Source organism: Thalassophryne amazonica, chromosome 11 (genome assembly GCF_902500255.1).
Source record: "Thalassophryne amazonica chromosome 11, fThaAma1.1, whole genome shotgun sequence".
Taxonomy (NCBI): Eukaryota; Metazoa; Chordata; class Actinopteri; order Batrachoidiformes; family Batrachoididae; genus Thalassophryne; species Thalassophryne amazonica.
Window position 1 is genome coordinate 90,389,237 of NC_047113.1, and position 25,448 is coordinate 90,414,684.

At 40.7% G+C, this 25,448-nt stretch overlaps 1 protein-coding gene across 5 annotated transcripts in view; it reads left to right on the plus strand.

Moving 5' to 3' along the window:
* polr1a (RNA polymerase I subunit A) overlaps nucleotides 1–25,448 on the plus strand; it is a 181,242-nt gene that overhangs the window by 28,066 nt on the left and 127,728 nt on the right. For 3 of the 5 annotated variants that reach the window (XM_034182336.1, XM_034182337.1, XM_034182338.1), the window contains exons 5-12: nucleotides 9,962–10,075; nucleotides 10,161–10,246; nucleotides 10,692–10,780; nucleotides 14,326–14,397; nucleotides 16,228–16,345; nucleotides 17,766–17,907; nucleotides 18,044–18,205; nucleotides 21,708–21,830. In XM_034182336.1, the coding sequence (XP_034038227.1) occupies nucleotides 9,962–10,075; nucleotides 10,161–10,246; nucleotides 10,692–10,780; nucleotides 14,326–14,397; nucleotides 16,228–16,345; nucleotides 17,766–17,907; nucleotides 18,044–18,205; nucleotides 21,708–21,830 (906 nt within the window). Of the gene's footprint in view, nucleotides 1–1,544; nucleotides 1,609–9,961; nucleotides 10,076–10,160; nucleotides 10,247–10,691; nucleotides 10,781–14,325; nucleotides 14,398–16,227; nucleotides 16,346–17,765; nucleotides 17,908–18,043; nucleotides 18,206–21,707; nucleotides 21,831–25,448 lie in introns of those variants that run through there. The other 2 variants (XM_034182340.1, XM_034182339.1) reach the window with 2 other exon arrangements.

The window sequence follows — 25,448 nt, forward strand, 5'->3', positions numbered from 1 at the left end:
GTCGGGGGGCACCAGGTCCAATCACTCATTGGCAGAAACTCGGAAGCTTCTCTTATGGCGTTGCCTCGCCTTCAGAGTGTCAGAGCAGTTCATCTGCCCGGTGTACAGAACAGCACAGCGGATTTACTCTCCAGACAGAAACCACCACCGGGAGAGTGGAGACTGAACCCGATTGTGGTCCAAATGATCTGGCAAAAATATGGTGCAGCGGAAGTGGACCTTTTCGCTTCAAGCACCTCGACACATTGCCCACGATGGTACTCCCTCTTGGGACCAGACAGCCCGCTGGGGCAGGATGTATTGGCTCACCTGTGGCCGGATTGCCTCCTTTATGCCTTCCCTCCTGTCCTGCTGCTGATGTTGACACTGCACAGGATAGAGCAGAGCAGCCACATGGTGCTGCTGGTTGCTCCATTCTGGCCTGGGAGGATTTGGTTTCCCATGATTTCCAATCTCCTCGAGGGAGAACCTTGGGCTCTCCCAGAGAGGAAGGATTTGTTGTCACAGCTACAGGGGAGGATTTGGCACCCTCACCCAGAACGCCTTCAACTGTATGTGTGGCCGTTGAGGGGCCAGACTTCTTGTTAAGTTCTTGTGACCAGGCTGTTGTTCAGACTATCCTTAATTCATGTGCTGCTTCTACCAGGGCTTTGTATGAGAACAGATAGAAGCTGTTTGCGCAGTGGTGTGAGAAACAAAAGTTAGACCCGGAGCATTGCCCTGTGCCTATTCAAATATTTACAAGAACTGCTGGGGAAAGGACTTTCTGTCGCTGCCTTGAAGGTTTATGTTGCTGCAATCTCTGCTCGGCACGTCTACGTTGATGGCCAGTCAGTGGGTTCACACCTCTTAGTGTGTCGTTTTTTGTAAGGTGCTCTACGTTTGCGGCCTCCAAGGCTTGCACGCGTACCTTCATGGGACCTTTCTCTAGTCCTGGAGGGTTTAAGCTTATCCCCTTTCGAACCAGTTGAAAGTGCTGATCTTAAATGGGTGTCAGTGAAGACTGCCTTTCTACTTGCACTGTCTTCGGCTAAGCGGGTGGGAGAGCTCCATGCCCTATCAGTCGCTGGGGACTGTTTGCAATGGAATTCTGATGGATCTGGGGTTATGCTGTGGCCTAATCCGTCCTTTTTACCCAAGAGAATTTCAACTTTTCATGTTAACCAGCCAGTTTCCTTGGCTGTGTATGTCCCGCATTCTGATCCAGGATTATCTGTTTCAGGTTCCCTGTGTTCTGTCCGAATGTTGAAGCAGTACATTAGTGCGACTGCCGGGATCCGGAAAACAGATGCCCTGTTTTTGTGTTACGGTGATCACAAAAGAGGCTGTGCTGTCTCAAAGCAGCGACTCTCGCATTGTGTCGTGGATGCCATTTTACAAGTATACAGGTCCAGAGGTCTTCAGCCTCCTAAGGTTACGTGCCATTCCACCAGAGGGGTGTCCACCTCCTGGGCTGCACTGAGAGGTGTCCCTTTGAGTGATATTTGTGCTGCTGCTACGTGGGCTTCGTCCTGTACCTTCGCCCGCTATTACAGACTGAATGTGGCTGCTCCTCCTGCGGTGACTTCGGCAGTGTTGTCTGCCTCCACTCCCCACTGCTGATGCGAGGTGAGTGTGACTCTTCGTGACCTTGTTGGTATTAAGTCATCCAGGTGCTAAAGCACCGCCCTCTGGCAGTCAGGAGGAATGAAATAGAATGAGACTTACGAATGTAACTACTGTTCTATGAATTCCGGATGACCACCAGAGTTGCTTGTCACTCAGAGTCTTGTGAGTTCATTCCGAAAAGAAGCGAGCTCTGGGTGCGTCTGGTGTATAAAGACAACCAGTGACGTCACCCAGGTCACATTCAATGGCGTGACTTTGTTGGTATATATTCTCGACCTCTGTGCTGCGCACATGTAGTTATCCAGGTGCTAAAGCACCGCCCTCTGGCGGTCATCCGGAATTCATAGAACCGTAGTTACATTCGTAACTCTCGTTTTATGTAGAGAATGTGTTGAAATATCTGTGATGGATGGACACTGTGGGACAATGTGCATGTGACGGACGGACACTGTGGGACATATAGACCATCAAAAATCTAATAAGGATTTACATATAATGTTTTCTATGCATAGAGCACTGAAATGCAAACCATATTAAAGCCATTGTCCATTTGAATTATGCGTGCCACAATTAATTTCCTTTTTTGTTTACTTTTTGAAGACAACGCTTGCATTGTGTAATGTGGTCTGTTGATATCGCGAATCCTGTTTAGCAAAGCTGCCGATACAACATCAAAGTAAAGGCCAAGGTTTTGTAGGAGTAATTTACTAAAAAGTAAGCAAAGCCTGATTTTACACGGAATGGACCATGGTTTTAAGCTTTTACATGCAATTGAAAAGGCCATATTAAAGGGACACTCCATTCATATTAAAATAGCAGTTTCTAAAAGATAAAGATAATGATCAAATCAACCTTGAAATGCAGTTTCTGATTATTGGAATTAATTTTTTTGAGAATTTTTCAAATGAAGCTTCCTCCAGTTGCCTGTGCTATGACATCACAAGTCCTCTTAACACATTGTTGAATGTAAACACATGTATAGAGATATCCGTAAAACCCCTTACAAAATCTGAAAAATAGGCTAATTATTTGACTAATATTCATAAATAAGAGCAAGAAATATACAGTGAGAAAATAAGTATTTAAACACCCTGCGATTTTGCAAGTTCTCCCACTTAGAAATCATGGAGGGGTCTGAAATTTTCATCTTAGGTGCACGTCCACTGTGAGAAATCTAATCTAAAAAGAAATCCGGAAATCACAATGTATGATTTTTTTTATATATATATATATATATATATATATATATATATATATATATATATATATATATATATATATATATATATATATATAATTTATTTGTATGTTACTGCTGCAAATAAGTATTTGAACACCTGTGAAAATCTTTGTTAATATTTGGTACAGTAGCCTTTGTTTGCAATTACAGAAGTCAAACATTTCCTGTAGTTTTTCACCAGGTTTGCACACACTGCAGCAGGGATTTTGGTCCACTCCTCCATACAGATCTTTTCCAAGTCTTTCAGGTTTGGAGTTTCAGCTCCCTCCAAAGATTTTCTATTGAGTTCAGGTCTGGAGACTGGCCAGGCCACTCAAGGACGTTGAAATGCTTCTTACAGAGCCCCTCCTTAAGGCGGGCTTACACTGTGCGAGTTTTGGCCCTTTTTCAGCCAATTTTTTGGATCGCATTGAGTTTCAGCTTAATCGTGCGTCCTGCATCGTGCAGTCTATATGGAGTAACGAGCTGCGTTTAACATCTCACGACCACCTCCCGATTGGGAATTATATGGTTGGATGAAAATCAAACCTATTTGATATTTTGGTCAGCTGTCGTGGCTCGTGAGGGTTCTGCGCTGTTGAAGCAGCGCTACAAGCGTCTACGCGCTGATTACTTTGCGCACTGTCCATGAGCAAACACCGGAGAGAGCAAACAGTGATCTCATGTAAAGTCTTATGTTTTTTTTGTTTTTTTTATTGCATTCCCTCGCAGTAACCTAATATCATATTAAAGTTCATGCCTATCAGCGCGCACAGTGAGTGGAGTCAGGTGGGGGAGACTGAAGGTATATGCGCACACATACACACACACACACACACACACAGCAGACAACAACAGGATTTATGACAGATGAGGGAGTAAGTTGCTACACCTTGCTCAGCTGTATGACTCTGTATGAAATATAGTTTGTTTATACAACAGTGTGTTGCAACACCTGTTGTTTTCTTTTTTTTTTTTACTGTCCTCTCATGAATCATGTTGCTGTCTGCTGTGTGTGCCTGCATATACGTTCAGCCTCCCCCCACCTGATTTCACTCACTGTGTACGCTGATAGGCATGAAATTTTTTTTTAAAAAGAAAAAAAAAGCTTCCAACGTGTGGTTTTTGAATGTACAATGTGAGCAGTCAGATCGCATCAGAGCATCGGGACGTACAGTGTGAGAACATGAATCGTGCGCTCTGAACTTTTAACCCCTGCAGTTTTATCGCACAGTTTGAGCTGGAGCCAAGTACAGCGATTGAAAATATTATACAGTGTATGCCCAGCCTTAGTTGCCCTGGCTGTGTGTTTGGGGTCATTGTCATGCTGGAAGACCCAGCCATGACCCATCTTCAATGCTCTTACTGAGGGAAGGAGGTTGTTTGCCAGAATCTCGCAATACATGACCCCATCCATCCTCCCTTCAGTATGGTGCAGTCGTCCTGACCCCTTTGCAGAAGAGCACCCCCAGGGTATGATGTTTCCACCCCCATGCTTCACGGTTGGGATGGTTTTCTTGGGGTTGTTCTTGTCCTCTAAACATGGTAAGTGGAGTTGATTGCAAAAAGCTCTATTCTGGTCTTATCTGACCACATAACCTTCTCCCATGCCTCCTCTGGATCATCCAGATGGTCACTGGTGAACTTCAGACGGGCTTGGACATGTGCTGGCTTGAGCAAGGGGACCTTGCTGCCCTGTAGGATTTTAAACCATGACAGCATCATGTGTTACTAATGTAATCTTTGTGACTGTGGTCCCAGCTCTCTTCAGGTCATTGACCAGGTCCTCCTGCGTAGTTCTGAGATTTCTCAGAATCATCCTTACCCCACAAAGTGAGATTTTGCATGGAATCCCAGACCGAGGGAGATTGACAGTCATCTTGTGTTTCTACCACTTTCTAATAAATAATCATAACAGTTGTTGTCTTCTCCCAAGCTGCTTGCCTGTTGTCCTGTAGTCCATCCCAGCCTAGTGCAGGTTTACAGTTTTGTCCCTGGTGTCCTTAGACAGCTCTTTGGTCTTGGCTATGATGGACAGGTTGGTGTGTGATTGATTGAGTGTGTGAACAGGTGTCTTTTTTACAGGTAACAAGTTCAAACAGGTGCAATTAATACAGGTAAAGAGTGCAGAATAAGAGGGCTTCTTAAAGAAAACTTAACAGGTGTATGTGAGCCAGAATTCTTGCTGGTTGATAGGGGATCAAATACTTTTGTAGCAGTAACATACAAATAAATAATTAAAAAAATCATACATTGTGAGTTCTGGATTTTTTTTTTTGTTGTTTTTTAGATTATGTCTCACACAGTGGACATGCACCTAAGATGAAAATTTCAGACCCCTCCATGATTTCTAAGTGGGAGAACTTGCAAAATCACAGGGTGTTCAAATACTTATTTTCCTCTCTATAATTTGCTACTTTTTGATGTCACATTATAATTTACGTGTAAGATTTTTAGGTGTTTTACTGCAGTATCTATACATGTACGTACACCAGGCTGTGCAAATTCAGCACTTGTGACTTCATACATGTAGCACATGGAAGGCTAGTCAGTTTTTTAAAAATCATAAAAATTAAGCTAATCTATTGCAAATCTTGTTTTTATTTAAAATGTCACTGTTTCAATATATAATCTTTTATTTTAGGGGTTAACATTGATGAGTAAAGTATCCCTTTAAGCACCCAAACATACCTTGAAATGAAAACAAATTAATGATTATTTAGTGGAAACCAAAATCAAGATGGCTGCCATGGGGGCATCTTGATTATTGGAGCATGCCACAAATCTATTTGAAACATCCTTACCACTGTAACATACTTTTAGAACCCTGAGGAAATGAAAACAAAAGGACTGGGGCATTTTTTAGATTTATAAGGCAGAAAATAAAATCAATATGGCCGCCATGCATGTAGTAGCCATCTTGATTTATCAGAGTGGGATGTGAATTTAAAGGGAAATCATAGCAGGATGTGCATAAAAAGGAATCATCCTAAAACCAACCTCAGCACACCCTAGAATAATTGACACATGCATTTTTTACTTATCAAAAGTCGAATTTGACAAACAGCTTTTGAAAGAATGCAAATTGACGGAAAATCAGGAAACTCATGGTGACTCACCTTCAGAAAGTTTTATGGAGTAGGGCTATGTCTGTACAGTTCAGTTTCCAGTCCAAATGAGGATTCTGAAGCCACCGATCAAAATAAACATGTTGTTTACAACTTGCACCCTGTGACACTGACTGCACTTAGCATGCAGTCATTGAACTGCACTTGGTGCTTCTGCACTTGCATTGCTGCTTCATTCTAAAGTGATATATTGCAAAATAAACATAAACATGTAATCAGTGCTTGACCAATTTCATCTTTAAAAGACAAGTTACTTATAATTAGAGCCTGACCGATACGGATTTTTTGAGGCCGATGCCGATAACGATATTTGGATGAAAAAAATGCCGATAATCGATAAATCGGCTGATTTGCCGATAGCCGATAAATCAGCCGATATTATTAGGTTTTTTTTTTTTTTTTAATGAATAAAATGTTCTTTTTTGGACCCTTAACAAAAAAGGTATGAGCTAAAAGCTGAAGCTTTGTCCTCATATTGATTAACTTTATAACAGAGAAGAATTTTCAAGTTCAAAAAATGTAATCAAGAATTAAACCTTTGTGAAATTAGCAAATATATATCCTTAAAAACAGTTGTGAAATACATCTGATCTTGTACCTCTTGTTGCTGCAACTTAGATATAGGTTCAGGATAAGGATATACGAGGGCTGTCCGTAAAGTATAGGTCCTTTTTATTTTTTTCAAAAACTATATGGATTTCATTCATATGTTTTTACGTCAGACATGCTTGAACCCTCGTGCGCATGCGTGAGTTTTTCCATGCCTGTCGGTGACGTCATTCGCCTGTGAGCACTCCTTGTGGGAGGAGTCGTCCAGCCCCTCGTCGGAATTCCTTTATCTGAGAAGTTGCTGAGAGACTGGCGCTTTGTTTGATCAAAATTTTTCTAAACCTGTGAGACACATCGAAGTGGACATGGTTCGAAAAATTAAGCTGGTTTTCAGTGAAAATTTTAACAGCTGATGAGAGATTTTGAGGTGATTCTGTCGCTTTAAGGACTTTTCACGGTGCGAGACGTCGTGCAGCGCTCTCAGGCAGCGTCATCAGCCTGTTTCAAGCTTAAAACCTCCACATTTCAGGCTCTATTGATCCAGGACGTCGTGAGAGAACAGAGACGTTTCAGAAGAAGTCGGTTTCAGCATTTTATCCGGATATTCCACTGTTAAAGGAGATTTTTTTTAATGAAAGACGTGCGGATTGGTCCGCGCGTCGGGACGCAGCCGACGCAGCGCGGCGGCACAGGAAAAACACCTCCGTGTTGATAACCATTTGTTAAAATCCAGTTGGCTTTTGATGGCTTTCAGTGGAGTGAGTATATGAGAAATTGTTTATCAGCTGGAGATGTTCCAACTTGTCCTCAAGGCTTCCAACAGAGGTGTTTTTCCTGTGGCGGAGCGTCGCGGCGGCTGCGAGCCGACGCTGCAATCCGCCCGCACGTCTTTCATTAAAAAAATTTTTTTAATTAAATTTTAATTAATTTTAATTAATTAAAATTTAATTAATTTTTTATTAAAAATAATATTTTTTTTTTTTATGGATGTGTGCTTGTGGGTAGGTCTTCATCACACTTAAGTCAACATTTTTTTTATCTTCCCACAGTGAGGAGCAACATGTAGCGTTATGGATGGATGCTGTGGGACGGAAAAAAATATGCCCAAAATAAAAGGACTACAGTATCAAATTCCAAAAATCTAATGAAAAGTTGTTATTTTTGTCAACTTTTTCGATCAGCCAATAGGTGTTTTGGGTACTTCCAGAAGTTTTAACATGTATTTTTTATCCACTAAATGTGTGTGCGGTAAATTTTGGTATTTTTGCATTATGCTTCATTGAAGAAAAACAGGACGGACCAGCTGTAATTGCCCCAAAAGTATAAATATCACACATTGGACACCTTTTTTTCATGCAGAAATCAAAAAGTCAAAAGGTCATTGTAATTTCAAAAAAATATAAAGCAAAATATAAATTTGTATACTTGTGCTGATCCGAATAAATGATCCAATCATTGGCTTAAGATCCAGTTTCAGAGACGAGCCAAAAGGTACCTTGACACTTGCACAAATTTGATCCCCACACTAGCACACAGTCTTGCATGCCATGAATTAAATCCATCGTAAACTGTGCGTGAACTGTGCACAGCCGCATGCCAGAAAATTTAGAAATGTTCAAAACCTCCGGCATGCATTCATTTTGTGACCTAGTCACAAATATTGGCCTATTTGAAAACACTGTGTCAATGTGTGTCATTGTGCACAGCGCATCTGAATGATTATGATGATATGTTACATCTATAATATACATAACTTCACAGATACATTATCTAACTCATGAGAAGAATGAAAATGCAACCATTTTATCAATCCATATACTATATATACATGTATTTGTATTGAACTGTTTCGGTACAGCACTGTGTACGGGTGAGTTCGCATTGTGTGTTTACATTCAGTGTTGCCAACTTGGCGACTTTCTCACTAAATCTGGCAACTTTCCAAACCCTCTTGATGACTTATTTTCTCAAAAGTGACTAGCGACAAATCTAGCTACTTTTCCTGGCGTTACTGGAGACTTTTCTGATGTTTGGCGACTGAAAGAGAAAGTCTCTGTTGTCACTGAGCAGTAGCGGGTCTCCCCCTCCTCTGCAGTGCTGCCTGCAGCAGCCGTAAAGCGCTGAGTGGAGGGATGTGTACAATCCTCCTCACTCGGACTCGCTCAGCCTACTGACCTTGTTTGCTGCGCTGTGATTAAATGGTCCCCAGACTTTGAGAAGCCCTGGCCTGGAGAAGTTATTTTATTTTAATAAGTTTTAATAGCAAAATAAATAAACCAAGAATCAAGTTTATTTGTGGTTATAAATATTTTTAAGGTGGTTTTATTCACTTTTTTGCCTCTCCCACAATGTTTTTGTTTTCAAAACTTTATTTAAAATGGTATATTAACAAACATTAAACAAACAGTTAATAGAAAGAGATAGGAAAATAAAATAAATTGTGCAAAAGTAAAGGGATTCTTCTCTTAAAAAAATTCCTTATAGAGTGTAACAGTTTTGGACAAGTTCATTTTTTCTAGCAAAAAATATAGAGGTTGAATAAAATTGAACAGGACTTCATGCCTGAACCATTGTGCTCTGCTTTACTTGTGGAAAGGTTTTGTTAAAAGCTGTTTACTAGGAATGTATTTTTAAAATAATATTTCATACATTTGTTGTTTATTTGAGAACTTATTTAACTTATTACCAGGCAACACTTTGCAATTTTATTTTCCTGTTTGTATAATGTTACAATAAATTGTTGGTTTAAACAACGAGCAAATTTAGTTTTTGCATTTTGTTCCCATACTGTACTGAAAATTAGCTGAACCGTGACCTCCAGAACTGAGGTACGTACTGAACCGTGATGTGTGTGTGTGTGTGTGTGTGTGTGTGTGTGTGTGTGTGTGTGTGTGTGTGGTTACACCCCTACTATAGATATATTACCAAGAAAAAAAATATATATATATATAAAATTACCTTTGAGACAACATTCCAAATGTGTTTTCCACCCGAACGATGCGCACGAGAAAACCTGCAGCTGTAGATAATTTCTCTTTGATTCTGGGACAGATGAGAGATGGTTTCATCAGCCAAGTTCTGAGACCAAATGCATCATCTGCTACGAAAGGATTATTTTATATAGCGTGGTGTCCAGCGGGACAAAATGGGACGCATTGGCACGATGAATCACGCAGGAGTGCTGGGATGAAATTTATGCAAGTGTCAAGGTGCCTTAAGCTATCCACAGTTTCAGAACAAAGGCTCAGAGACTTTGTCATCCTGATCTCCCTAATCGTTAAAGAAGGCTAAGGTCCTCTGAACCTGTCTGCTGTATCGCCCAGTCTCACTTCTACCTGTCCATGTTAAAGTTTTGCTCCTGCAGATTAGAGCTTGTTATGACTTCGATTACATCAGAGGATCAGATGGGATTCATTAAAGGGAGAAATTAATTTGCTGATTTCTGTTTGTGTGCTAGTTCCTAGAGGAGAATATCAAAGCCACTGGAGATGAGATTGATCAAGTCCTCAAAGAGTTTACAGAGACATTTGTTGGACAGAATGTAGAAACCAGCACCAGGAACATCAAACCGGTCAGTAAGCACACACGCCTACAGCGATGCGTTAATTATCTCCACACACAGAGCCAGTCTGACAGTGTGTTTGTGTTTTTGTCAGATTAAGCACCTGGTTGAAATGAAGACCAGTCTGATAGATGACTTCTGGAAAGTCCACATGAAAACCAGGAAGTGCCCTTACTGCAAGTAAGAAAAATAAAAATGCCATGAAATTAATTTCTCAGGCTAAATGGTTTATAAACTTAGGCACACATCATGCAGTCTGATCTTTTATTAGCCATCCCACAAAAAGAATTTGGGGGTGAGGTGTGTGGGAATCACTCGACTGTCCAAGTGTCTGATGAACTCAATGCCTCCTGAACAGTTTGGTGGATTTTAATGAAACTTCATCAGTGGGAGCACATCGTGTGAAGATGTGCACAAAGGGAAGTAGTTCTGGACTAATGACTTCACGTGTTTGGGTCTTTTGAGTCGACAGGGGTCGATTGTGCTTGTGTTTCAGGAGGGATGGTCTGACGTTTTCAGCATTCCACGGCTGTTGCTGTGCTTTAGAGGAGGAGTCTTAATGGAATGTGACACCTTTATGTCTGATGTCATTCTGTCATGGATTTTTTTTTTTTTTTTTCTGCAGGAGTGGTCGATTTGTAGTACGTCGTGAACACAACAGTAAACTGATTGTCACCGTGCCGGCAGGAGCACAGATCAGTGGCAGTACAGACGGTAAATAGTCAAACATCTCTTTTATGTCCCCCCGCTGTACGTGCACAGTATGTAGGACTTGTCTTAATGTTGCTTGTGTCTGTCTGTGAGAATGTGGACACATTCTTGTGGCTATAACACAGATACTCATGGGAAAACTGAAGAAGCCAATTCAGCATCTCCGTCTACGCGGTCCATGCTGGGCCAGGTCAAAGTTCACAACCACCCAAACCATACTGTAAGCACAGGTAGCAATGTAAATATTAAAGATTTTGAGTGCTGGAAAGTAGTTGTTGTGAATGGATTTTGCAAAAAACGAGGCAACAAAATCACAGATGACAGTTCTCCGCCACTACGATGGCTTTCCATCAGTTGGGCTTGCCAAAAGGCCATATATGAGGTCAATGCAGATCTGACGAGAATAAAAAAACAGGGGGGTGTCTTAGTAGACTGTTGAGTATGATGTGCAGCTACACCTATCAGCTGCTTCTGTTTAGTGTTGTTGAGAGCGTGTCATGTCCCGGGATTGAGAGCCTTAACTGATACCCCACATGATGGATTAAACTGAATTTTTATCAGAACACCGTCGTTTCCGGCCACGGAGGAGCTGTGCCATCTAATACAACCTGTATTATATTTTTCTCTTTTTCTGAGGACCACTATGGAAATACGTCCAGCCTGTTGCCCATGGAGATCCACGGCCTCTAGATTGGGTAGTGTTTATAAAATAGATAGCTGACATTTTTCAAGGTGGTAATAAATTAACCAAAGTTTCTGTAATGAGGTGGAGTGGTGTGTGAGTCCAGAATGATTTTAGAACCCTAAACCTCAACAATTTTTAGAAGAGGAACTCAACCCTTTTATTTCCTATTAATTATGTTTTTTTAATACTAATTTACTGTCTTAATGTATTTATAAATTATTTAGGTTCTTATCATATACACACTAATATTATTATCAGTATTATTATTATATTTTATTTTATTTTTTTCTTTTTTGCCATTTGATTTTTAAATGGACCACAATGGAAATAAGTGTTTTCACTTTCTTGTCATCCATGTATTTTTAACGTATTTACAGTAATATTATGTACTTACACTGAACTTACTAAATAAAATGCATGCACTTATGCCTTTAATATAAAGATGATTTACCGACCCCTGCTGGAAGGGCGTGTTAGTCCAGAGACTGTGGTGGAAGACATCAAAAGCAACACTCTTTTCACTCATCGTAACGACAACATGACACAACTACGTAAACTGACTAAACCAATTGAACTACAAAAACACAATAAATCAATAACACTAACAACACTGTTAAAATAAGATGAATCGCAATAACATTTAAAACCCCAGACTCCAATGGTGCCTTGCAGCACAATGTCTATTGTTTACTGGTTAGATAAAATTGCTAATTTCTACAAAAATATTTGTCCTATCAACTTTCCGCTTTGGCGTTGTTCATCCTTGACCCATGTCTAGGTTTTTTTATACAGATGGTGACCTGTTCATTCCTAGGTTTTATTTATACAGACTGAGACCTGTCCATTTCTAGGTTTTCTTTATATATATACACACACACAGACTTTTTTTTATAAAGCATCTATATATTCTGTGTAAGTAGTCCGCTGTACTACACCTTATGAGATGTTATGACTCATCGGATCTACACAGTCATATTTTGTAATATAGACATGATCAAATATTAAGGGATTATTAACTGACTGCTAGGTCTGTACAGGGAAATATCAGACCGGACCAAGCACCAGCGAGGTCTGTGTGAAAAACACAGAGGTCTGATATTCCTGTACAGACTGAGCAAGTAAGGTTAATAATTTATTACAGTTGTATGCAAAAGTTTGGGCACCCCTGATAATTTCCATGATTTTCCTTTATAAATCATAGGTTGTTTGGATCAGCAATTTCAGTTTAAATATATCATGTAATAGACAAACACAGTGATATTTGAGAAGTGAAGTGAAGTTTATAGGATTTACAGAAAATAATTATTGCACACTTTCTGTAAATACTAGAACCCTTAGATCTGGTGTTAGGTGTTTTATGACTTTTCGCACATCACAGGGTGAGGTCATTGGGGGGGGAAGGTGCTGCGGTGAGAACTGCACTGAGAAATGTGCACTCCCCGCCATCAAGAACACTGATCGCAATGAATTCTGATGAGTGAATTTATCCAAAAAAGCTTTAAATAAAATGATTAGTTACCTTCTCAGACACAATATAGATGTCCTCATCTCTTGCAAAAAAAAAAAAGAATAAAGTTATAAAGTCAGATCAGTTTTGCTCCTTTTCTCTTTTTGTAGTTTTCATGATTTTTGACAAAGGTCATTTTTTTATTATGTTTGACTGATATTGTACACATTGCAATTTAATAGAACAGTCAAGTATTTTATTTTAAAACTAGAGCACCGTGCTCATACAGTGTAAACCACCGTTAGCACTAGTTGTCAATTCCTCAGGTTTTTACCTTGGGAAAAAAAAAAATTTCAAGGTGAAAGTCCTGTTAGAGCGGCAGCATGGTTGCTTAGTGGTTAGCACTGTTGCCTCACAGCAAGAAGGTCATTTAAGGTGGCCACAAGACTTTGAAAATAGATTTGTCAATAGCTCCAAAGCTCCTGCCAAAATTAGGAAAACTCAGATTGAGGTTGAATAAGTTGATGCATTAATGTGCCATAAATACTCCTACTGTTCCATTTGAAGAATTTAGAATTATTATTATTTTTGAGTTCTTTGAATTGTCATTTCCTTTACTGTGTACTTTTCTGAACCACATTGTATGTTTTTTGGATTAATGGCTGGTAGTGCAATGCAAGTTGACCAACAAAAAATACATTCTTTTGGAGATTTTTTGGTGGATAAATAGACCTGAAAATTCAACAGAATGCATCTGAGATTTTAAATTTTTGTTGGGTGAGAAAACCCAGACCCCCCCACCAGGCGCTTCGGGCCATCAGTCCTTGCCAAAGGTTTTTCAGGGTTGTTTTGTTTTTTTTTCCCCATGGCCCATTTTCATCTGAGTGCCAGTCTGAATAAGATATAATGTAACATAGAGATTAAATTGGCTTTTCAATGGCTACAAAGTCTGTAATCCGAAACAAATCTGGATCAAACTTTGTCAGTCGATAAAGAATACCATCCTACATTAGGCTGTCAAGTATTAAATAAATTCCTTTTTTTTTTAATTTTGACAGTTAGGAATATTTAAAAATTCATTCAGTGTTAAAGGATTGGTATTTTTCCTGACTTTGACCTTTGACCTGTGACCTTGAAAATTGAATCTGTTCTTGCCTATCAGGATATGAATCCTCTGTAAATATTTAACAATGATATATATGAAAAAATGGTGGGTTCCAGGCTGTTCACAAACAGGGGTAAAGACTTAACCTCTGCGCAACTTTATTGGTGGAGGTAAATATTCTGTCAAACATTGGGCAGCTTGTTTTCATTCAGGACCATAGACAAAAGTGACCTCAAACATCTACCCTCTTTGAAATTATTGGATGTGTATTCATGTGACTCTTAAATGAATTTACTTTTGTCTCGTTACAGAAGCTGGAAAGCGAGTATACCTGACTGCAAGTACTGCCAGGGAGCACATCAGTAAACTGTGGGAGAAAGAAGGTGCAGTTTTCTCCTCTTTCTGCCGATGGTTGGATACATTAAAAAATGAACAGAATGTTACTGTCTGACAGAACACTGTTCACTTTATGTCAGAGTACTGATCCACATCCACTGACGCAGAATTAAAAGTGCATCACATTTTGATTAGAATCCCAACAGGTAAAAACAAAGTAATTATTTGTTATATTTGGAGTTTACTGCAGGTCTCCCAGCAACATTATGTAAGTAAGTAAGTCCCTTCGGCTGCTCCCTTGTTTGCACTCGGGGTCGCCACAGCAAATCCAAGGTGGATCTGCATGTTGATTTGGCACAGGTTTTACGCCGGATGCCCTTCCTGACGCAACTCCACATTACATGGAGAAATGTGGCAGGGGTGGGATTTGAACCCAGAACCTTCCGAACTAAAACCAAGCGCATTAACCACTTGGCCAAGTTTTGTAAAGTCTGAGCAGCACTGTGTAATATGACAGATGCTGATGTGGAAATGGGACGAGAGCCAATCTAATCTGCTTCTTCTGTTCCATCAACTACAACTAATCTTGACATCAAAAAACTGTGTCAAAACACAACTATGCTCTGATTAATTTGGGCTAAGTTCTTTTTTGTCTCTTATCTTTAGACAGATCATTGAAATACTCTTAATAAATTCAACACTCCAATTTTAGAGGTATTTTCGAGTGTAAATGGACTGCATTCATATGACGCTTTTCCATATGCATCAGACGCTCAAAGCGCTTTACACATCAATGCCTCACATTCACCATGATGTGAGGCTGCTGCCATGCAAGGTGCTCGCTACACACCGGGAGCAACTAGGGGATTAAGGACCTTGCCCAAGGGCCCTTAGTGATTTTCCAGTCAGGCTGCGATTTGAACCGAGGATCCTCTGGATCCCAACACTTAACCACTAGACCATCACCTCGCCTAGTGTCTAATTTAGTTTTACTTGAAATGGGAGGTTACGCTTTGAGCATCCACCTCTCGAACCTAGTCTAGGCTGTCCACCTTCCCACTGTAAATTTGGGCATCGAGGGGCCGCAGTTCTTAAGCCCCAGTCACTAACGAAGAACACCGAAGCCAAAACAAAACAAGAAATGTGGACTTTACGTTGACTTTCGGAGACATTGTTTAACCGTTGTCCAGCTTCGTTCCTGTAGCTGGCGCTTCATCAGAATTTTTCTGTCTGTCTTTCTGTCTTGACGTTTCCTTATCGTTTGCATAGTTCCCGTACCGTCAGTGTTCTGTTTAATTGTTGTCCGACGTCTTGCACGAACATTGATGATATCTGAATGAATGAATAACTAAAGATCCGACGAACTGAACGTGACTCATCCATGTGTGGGACGAAAAGCAACATTTTCATACAGAAACAGTAGCGTCAAGAACGTTTGATTAATTACTTTATTTATAGACATTTGCATGCCGTCTCTGGCTGGAACGTGTGTGCATGCACGTTGCAGCCGTGAAGGCAAACCTGTTGTCAAGGCAACCAGATCTCGCACCTGCAGGTGCTGTGCAGAGCACAGGGTGGCTGCAGAAATGATCGCATGCTGGCGCTCGGTCTGATCAAATCACGTCATAATGAATGCTTCATTTTTGATTTTGTTTAAAGTGTCAAGGTTGCGTTTGCTTCATTTTTCTTTTGTTAGTTTTGGTTTTGTTTCATTCTTTTATGAGCTCTGGACTTGGAGGCTTTTCTGTGATGGGAGAAGTGCAGGCTCATTCATCCACTTTTTCTTGATGATTTGTGACTGTGACATTTTTTCTTCGTTCAGCTAACGTGTAACCGGGCCCTTAAGCTAAAGACTTTCCTTTTTTTTTTCCTTCCAGGGTTTTTCCTGAAGTGTTTGTTCTCTGGTGTGGAGACTGACTCGAACTCAAAGTGGGGAGAGAGTGGCTTTTACCCGGATCTCTTCTTCTTGGACTTGCTAGTAGTTCCACCATGCCGGTACTATAACTGTACATATTTTGAACTGTATGTTACAACTGACGCAAAACAGCACAAAGTCCAGTGAAGGTGTTGTTGCTGGCTTCCACTCAACAAAGTCGTCATTTTCACACCTCTCTGTCTCTTTCGGTCTGAGAAGGGTGACATTCAATGCACAGATTAGACGAAGAAAGTTAATTGATTACATTTGCTAAATGGAATAAGAGTAAAATTTCACCGCAAAAAGAAAAAACTTCACTTGGCTGTTTCACTGCTTCACCTCAGGGAGTATTGGTGGCCATGGTACACTGTGTCCTCTGAGAGGTTGATGATGATCTATTGACATGCCAGAAAGCATTTACTTCCTTGATAGCACAGTGATGTGTTGCCGGTGCATTCCAGTTTAAAGAGAAGGACAGGTGCCTCTCCAGCCATACGTTACAGCCTTTTGTGCCCAGTGTCTGTTTGTCCCAGTTTTTTCCACCACTTAATGTTAAAGTGCACTTGGATACACCCCCAAACGGACATGGATCCTTGGCACAAATCATTTTTGTGTCCACTGTCAAAATAGGGCCCTTTGATTTATTTTTATTTATTTATTAATGGCACCAAGTTTACAAAAAGCAGATCTCTTCAGAGTGAAATGTTGCCCTTTAAACTAATAGTTAAATCACATTTCAACAACATGATATAAATTAACTAAAAATACTCAAGATTATTTATTTATAATCATTTGAGAAAATATCAACCAATGAATCAGTTAGTTGTCAGGATCATAAAATGTTATATATTACATTGACATTAGACATTATTCATTAATGAACATAATATAATTTTGAGTTTGTTCTTAATTCTGTTCAGTAAAATGTATTTTTGCGCCCCCCCCCCACCCCCCCACATTATAAATGTGCTGCAGCAGTCTGTTAAATTGTATTTCCTTAAAACAAGGTTTATATTGAGCACAGACATATTAGTGTTATTATTAGTAGTAATACAGCAGTGACCTGTCTCATGGATAAAGTTGCTTTTCTCAAGTTATATTTTCCAGTAGAATAAAAGCAGGACTTTTGTTTTTTCCTTTTTTAACCTGCTTACTCTTCAGGAAAGTGATAATAACCTAGACAGCAGCCCCACATAATTTCAGAAGGACACCCTTGGGTTAAATGAAATGAATGAATATATATACTTTTTTATTTTATTTTGACATTCTTTAACAGATACAACACATAATACAATTAATACACAGACAAGACAAGTTTATTGTTATGTTAGAACTGAAATGACAAATGGAATAATCCAATTCATTTGAAAAACATTAATAACTCAAACTTTGTGTCAGGTTGTATTTCTGTTTGAAAGTACTGCCATCTGTCAAATATCAGAGCTGTTTGCTGTTGTCTTTTTGTGTGACCTTGTACCTTTTTATCTGTTTTTCTGTCAGATATCGTCCAATCAACCGCCTGGGTGACCAGATGTTTACGAACGGTCAGACAGTCAACATGCAGGCTGTAATGAAGGACTGTGGTATTATCCGGAAACTGCTGGCACTCATAGCTGGAGAGAAAAATACTCATGAAGAAGAGGTGAGGTGGACACACAAGAAAACGGCTGAAACCTCCTCACAGTGCTGCTGCTTTTACATCATCATCACATCTTCATCTATAGGACACTGTAGCTGCACCGCTGTTGAACTGTGAAGACGTGTCCTTTGTCTTACAGACCTCCGAACAAACGGACGAGTCCTTCTTGTCTGGGATTCCCGGGGTAACACCAACTGATAAACTCTACAACACCTGGGTCCACCTCCAGACACACGTTAACATCGTCTTTGACAGTGACATGGACAAAATGATGACTGAAAAGTACCCTGGGATCAGACAGGTAACATAACATGGCACTCTGAGTAAGATGACATCGCGATGGTGTCCAGGAGGTTTGGGTTTCATCATCACCTGTTTATTAGTGTGTTTATTATAAACAGTGAACCTGATTTTCATCAAACCGCTGATGAAACACATCTGTTTTCCCTAAAAAAAAAAAATCTAATTCCATCCGTTCTTGTTATCTGCAAGCTTAAGTCACTTAGACCATCACAAGAATATGACTTGCCAAACTTAGTTGTACAACCCCAATTCCAGTGAAGCTGGGACGTTGTGTAAAATGTAAATAAAAACAATACAATGATTTGCAAATCCTCTTCAACCTATATTCAATTGAATACACCACAAAGACAAGATATTTAATGTTCAAACTGATAGACTTTATTGTTTTTGTGTAAATATTTGCTCATTTTGAAATGAATGCCTGCAACACGTTTCAAAAAGCTAAGACAGTGGTATGTTTACCACTGTGTTACATCACCTTCTAACAACACTCAATAAGCGGTTGGGAACTGAAGACACTAATTGTTGAAGCTTTATAGATGGAATTCTTTCCCATTCTTGTTTGATGTATGACTTCAGTTGTTCAGCAGTCCGGGATCTCCGTTGTTGCATTTTGCACTTCATAATGCGACGCACATTTTCAATGGGCAACAGGTCTGGACTGCAGGCAGGCCAGTCTCGTACCCGCACTCTTTTACTATGAAGCCACGCTGTTGTAACACGTGCAGAATGTGGCTTGGCATTGTCTTGCTGAAATAAGCAGGGACGTCCCTGAAAAAGACGTTGCTTGGATGGCAGCATGTGTTGCTCCAAAACCTGGATGTATCTTTCAGCATTGATGGTGCCATCACAGATGTGTAAGTTGCCCATGTCATGGCCACTAACACACCCCATACCATCATAGATGCTGGCTTTTGAACTTATCGCTGGTAACAATCTGGATGGTCTTTTTTCTCTTTTGTCCAGAGGACACAACGTCCATGATTTCCAGAAACAATTTGAAATGTGGAGTCATCAGACCACAGCACACTTTTCCACTTTGTGTCTGTCCATTTCAAATGAGCTCGGTCCCAGAGAACGCGGCGGCATTTCTGAATGTTGTTGATGTATGGCTTTCGCTTTGCATGGTAGAGTTTTAACTTGCACTTGTAGATGTGGCGACGAACTGTGTTAACTGACAATGGTTTTCTGAAGTGTTCATGAGCTCACGCGGTAAGTTCCTTTAATACAATGATGTCGGTTTTTAAATCAGTCCTGCCTGAGGGATCGAAGGTGATGGCATTCAATGTTGGTTTTCGGCCTTGCCACTCACGTGTAGAAAGTTCTTCAGATTCTCTGAATCTTCTGATTATATTATGGACTGTAGATGATGGAATCCCTAAATTCCTTGCAATTGAATGTTGAGAAACATTGTTCTTAAACTGTTGAACTTTTTTTCACACAATGTTTCTGTGTAGGCTCTCAGTTGTCCAGGTTTTTTTCCATAGTAGAGAAGCTTGAATCTTCGACTGGACTGGGTTGCTTGACGTGAGGACATTTCGCTTCAAATCACAGAAGCTTCCTCAGCTAAAATTCTTGCTCTGGTAGTCTGACTTCTGTCTTGACTCTTGTAGAGAAGAATAAACCAGAAGCCAACAAAAGCTGGAGTTTTTAACCTAACCAGACCCCTCCTACCGAGAGGCCGACTGCTATAGGCTAGTGACTAAACAATAGCTCTAATTAGCACCTATTGTGCACTCTCCTAATGATGGGATGGAAGCCTCCCCTGATGGCTCCCTTGACGACTGTCCTGATGATGTGAATGACTCATTACCATGAACAAAACAGGGGACAAAGCGTGTCTGAGACCCGCCCCCCGGTTAAGACTGGGTTTCAACTGTTTTACAAAGAATGCTTCCTTGACACCTCTCTCGAACCATTTCTTCTCTCTGGCTAAGATTTTAACTTCCTTGTCCTCAAACGTGTGGTTAGTGTCTTTCAGGTGGAGATGAACTGCAGACTGAGGTCCACTGGCGACCTCTCTGCGGTGCTGGTATAGCCTCTTGTTTAAAGGTTGCTTAGTCTCACCTATGTAGTGTTCATTACAGTTTTCCTGACATCTGATATAATACACTACATTGCTCTGTTTGTAACTAGGGATCCTGTCCTTAGGGTGAACTAATTTCTGTCTGAAGGTGTTAACCGGTTTAAAGTAAACTGTGATTTTGTGCTGTCTGAAGATCCTCTGTAGTTTTTCCCCTACTTCTGCTAAATAAGGGAGAGACACTCCTCTTCTCCGTCTCCTGTCTATCTGGTCTCTTTGTTTTCTGGGACTTCTGCACTTTGTCCAGGGACCATCGTTGGTACCCACATACTGTGAGGGCTTTCCGTACAAGTTGTTGTTCTTTAGCCCTTCCCTCTGCAGTTGTGGGCACCTGTAGGGCTCTGTGTTGAAGAGTCCTGCTCACCCCGAGCTTGTGTTCAAGGGGGTGGTTTGAGCCAAAGAGCAGATATTGGTCAGTGTGAGTGGGTTTTCTGTAAACCTCTGTCTGGAGCTGCCTGTTCTCTCCATTCGTAACATCACAGTCCAAGAAGGCTAAATGGTTGTTTCTGGCATCCTTGTGTGAACTTGATATTGGAATCCACCTAATTGATGTGTTCTGTAAAGTCCTCGACCTCCTGTTGCTTGATTTTAACCCATGTGTCATCGACATATCTGAACCAGTGACTGGGAGAGATGCCCGTGAACGACGTCAAGGCTGTCTTCTCTACTCGCTCCATGTACAGATTGGCCACAATGGGGGATACCGGGGACCCCATCGCACAACCATGGATCTGCCTGTAGTAATTCCACCTAAACAGGAAATACGTGGTGTTAAGACAGATCTCCAAGAGTTGGCAGATGTGGTCTGGTTTGAGTTTGGTCCTTTCAGGTAGAGACACATCCTCCAGCAGTCTCTGCCTCACAGCTGAGATGGCCTCAGCGGTGGGGATGCAGGTGAACAACGAAGTCACATCAGATGACACCATAGTTTCATCTGCCTCCAGCTGCAGGTCCTTGATCTTGTTCACAAAATCTTGTGTGTTCTCCACATGGTGGCCTGAGTTACCCACTAAAGAAGCGAAACGTCCTCACGTCAAGCAACCCAGTCCAGTCGAAGATTTAAGCTTCTCTACTTTTTTTCACGCAGTTGTTCAGAAAGTGGAGCTCCTCGCTCCATCTTTGCTTGTGAACTGCTGAGCTTTTTGGGGATGCTCCTTTTATACCCAGTCATGACACTCACCTGGTGTCATGATTCCAAACAGGTGTTCTTTGAGCATTCATCAACTTTCCCAGTCTTTTTTGCCACTGTCCCAGCTTTTTTGAAACGTGTTGCAGGCATCTATTTCTAAATGAGCAAATATTTGCATAAAACAAGCTTCATACATCATTTTCAGTGTTTCAGTTTTCAGAACTTTTTTTCAGTGTTTGAAAGCTTTTTCTTGTGCAGTTACAGAGATGACTTTTATTCCACCATCAGGTCCTGGAGAAGAAGGAAGGCTTGTTCCGGAAACACATGATGGGCAAACGAGTGGACTATGCTGCACGATCTGTCATCTGTCCGGACATGTACATAGGAACCAACGAAATAGGAATACCTATGGTACAAAGATTTATTTTTGTCCTACCACAAAGTGACTTATCATCTTGTTGGAAGGGTTTTTTTGTTTTCAAATCATTAGCCTTTTATAAAATAGTAAGCACATCCACTGCTGAAGCATAGCACTTTGAAGCATTACAAAGGTAAAATATGCAACTTTTTGTCAAAAACTTTTTATCAAATACACAGACTTCCTTCAGATATCACACAGTTGTTGCTCTTGTCCAGACTGTATCCTAAATTGAAACCTGGGGCCCATTTTTGATACTGTTCTGGGTTAAACCTTTCACTCTGGATTAAAAAGATTTTCATCTGTCCAGTATTTAGTGTGATTGTTGAAACCAGTTGTTTTCAAACTGGGGCGCGCTCCCGTCTGGTGGGGGGCGCCAGAGTGCTTTAGGGGGAGGGGGGTGCAAGGGATGGGTGTCATGAACCAGTTCTTTTCAAGAATCATTAAAAAATTATTCAATTCACCGACAACAATAGCCTTTTTGCTTAACGATTCCCTTATCTGTCCTTCAGAGCGACCATTGTTTTTGAGGGTGTTTTATCGGGAAAATGATCATTTCTGTATGTTGATTGCAGATGCTGCAGCAGGTCTTTAATCAGCCGCTTCTGTAAAGGCTCTGCTTTGAAGCATGAACCAACGAAGCAGTGCTCCGACCTGCTGCTTTGTTGGTTCATTGCTTCGCTACTTTTCAGAAGCGGTAAGTCCGCTTCTTAACCCCTCTCAAAGTCATTTAAAAATGTCAATCGTGAGTCACTTTTGTGTGGATTAAAGTCACTAACTGGGAGTCTTGTCTTGTTGGGAGCAAGAAACGAGAATCGTTCTCCGTTCCATTCGCACAGCTCCAAATGCTGCACCACTCTCTGCCGAGACAGAGTCCGGTCGGAATTAATAACTTCAAAGCGAATCACCGTTTCATTCAAATGATATCTCTTTCCAAACGTTGTGACATAGACAACAGACTAAAACCTTTTTTTCCTCCCAAAATGAAACGTCCTGCGTTCTTTATGAATGACACTGATGTTGACTTGCAGCGCAGCCAACTGCAAGACCTCAGCTCAGAGGTATGGAGTTAAATTTGTGCCATTAATGTCTGAAAGGAAATGCTTTTGAGAAAAACTACAGATTTTGTTTATTTTTATTTATGTCTAAAGATCAAGGATCCAGTGACCAATTTCATATTTATTTACTTTAAGACTCAATATAATGTTGTTGACATTGAAAACCTGTAAAGCCTACTTTTAGTACACAGAAAATTACAAGAGGTATTGATAAGGATTCGAATCGATAATAGCATCGATATCGATAAAATGTTATCAATACCATCCCTTATTATTTATGTTGACATGTGTTATGCCAAAGATGTTTAAAAACACACAGAGGTGTTCAAAAAATCATGTTTAAAATATGACAAAAGATAAGAATAGAAAGTTCTTTAAAAACACAAAATGTTTGAAAAGGGTGTAAAATGTGTGAAAGAATAGAAAGTTCTTTAAAAACATGTTAAAATGTGTAAATGCATAGACAGTTCCTTAAAAACAGAGATACTTTTAAAATGTGCTTAAGATGTGTAAAAGAATAAAAACAAACACACGAAGATATTGAAATTGTGTGTATGTGTGTCCGGGGGGGGGGGGGCAGCTACTCATTTGTTCTCTGAGGGGGGCTCACTCTCCCACACTTTGAAAACCCCTGGTTTAAAGAGAGGAGGTGTGGGGGACAAAACACATCAGGAAAATGCTTATGGCCACTGAATTTTTGATTTATTTTTTCAATTTATTTTCATTTACACTCAACAAAAATATAAACGCAACACTTTTGGTTTTGCTCCCATTTTGTATGAGATGAACTCAAAGATCTAAAACTTTTTCCACATACACAATATCACCATTTCCCTCAAATATTGTTCACAAACCAGTCTAAATCTGTGACAGTGAGCACTTCTCCTTTGCTGAGATAATCCATCCCACCTCACAGGTGTGCCATACCAAGATGCTGATTAGACACCATGATTAGTGCACAGGTGTGCCTTAGACTGTCCCACAATAAAAGGCCACTCTAAAAGGTGCAGTTTTATCACACAGCACAATGCCACAGATGTCGCAAGATTTGAGGGAGTGTGCAATTGGCATGCTGACAGCAGGAATGTCAACCAGAGCTGTTGCTTGTGTATTGAATGTTCAGGTCTCTACCATAAGCCGTCTCCAAAGTCGTTTCAGAGAATTTGGCAGTACATCCAACCAGCCTCACAACCGCAGACCACGTGTAACCACACCAGCCCAGGACCTCCACATCCAGCATGTTCACCTCCAAGATCGTCTGAGACCAGCCACTCAGACAGCTGCTGAAACAATCGGTTTGCATAACCAAAGAATTTCTGCACAAACTGTCAGAAACCGTCTCAGGGAAGCTCATCTGCATGCTCATGGTCCTCATCGGTGTCTCGACCTGACTCCAGTTTGTCGTCGTAACCGACTTGAGTGGGCAAATGCTCACATTCGCTGGCGTTTGGCACGTTGGAGAGGTGTTCTCTTCACGGATGATGCGAAGGAGATGTGTTGCACTGCATGAGGCAAATGGTGGTCACACCAGATACTGACTGGTATCCCCCCCCAATAAAACAAAACTGCACCTTTCAGAGTGGCCTTTTATTGTGGACATTCTAAGGCACACCTGTGCACTAATCATGGTGTCTAATCAGCATCTTGGTATGGCACACCTGTGAGGTGGGATGGATTATCTCAGCAAAGGAGAAGTGCTCACTATCACAGATTTCGACTGGTTTGTGAACAATATTTGAGGGAAATGGTGATATTGTGTATGTGGAAAAGTTTTAGATCTTTGAGTTCATCTCATACAAAATGGGAGCAAAACCAAAAGTGTTGCGTTTATATTTTTGTTGAGTATATATAGCGCCAAATCACAACAGAGTTGCCTCGAAGCGCTTCACACAGGCAAGGTTTAACCTTACCAACCCCCAGAGCAACAGTGATAAGGGAAAAACTCCCTCTGAGGAAGAAACCTCAAGCAGACCAGACTCCAAGGGGTGATCCTCTGCTTGGGCCATGCTACAAACATAAATTACAGAAAACAATTCACGGACAAATATACAAGAAATGCTATTGGCGCACAGGACAGGAGGATCGCCAACACAAATACAACTCCCATCTCTGGATGGAGCTGCACCTTAAACAGAGAGAAAAAAACAGAATCAGGCATCAGAAAGACAAAAAATACTGTATAATTTGCCAGCATTAAACTAAACTTAACTAAAAGACCCAGAATTTAGGTAAAGTTGAGGCCGCAGCCCGCTCCAATTACTAATAAATGAATTAAGAGTAAAAAGCGTAAAACAAAACTATACCAGTATGCTAGCCATATGAAAGGGAAAATAAGTGCGTCTTAAGTCTGGACTTGAAAATCTCCACAGAATCTGACTGTTCTATTGATGCAGGGAGATCATTCCACAGAACAGGGGCACGATAAGAGAAAGCTCTGTGACTCGCAGACTTCTTATTCACCTTAGGGACACAAAGTAGTCCTGCACCCTGAGAACGTAAAGCCCTGGCTGGTACGTAAGGTTTAATTAGGTCAGCTAGGTAGGGAGGTGCCAG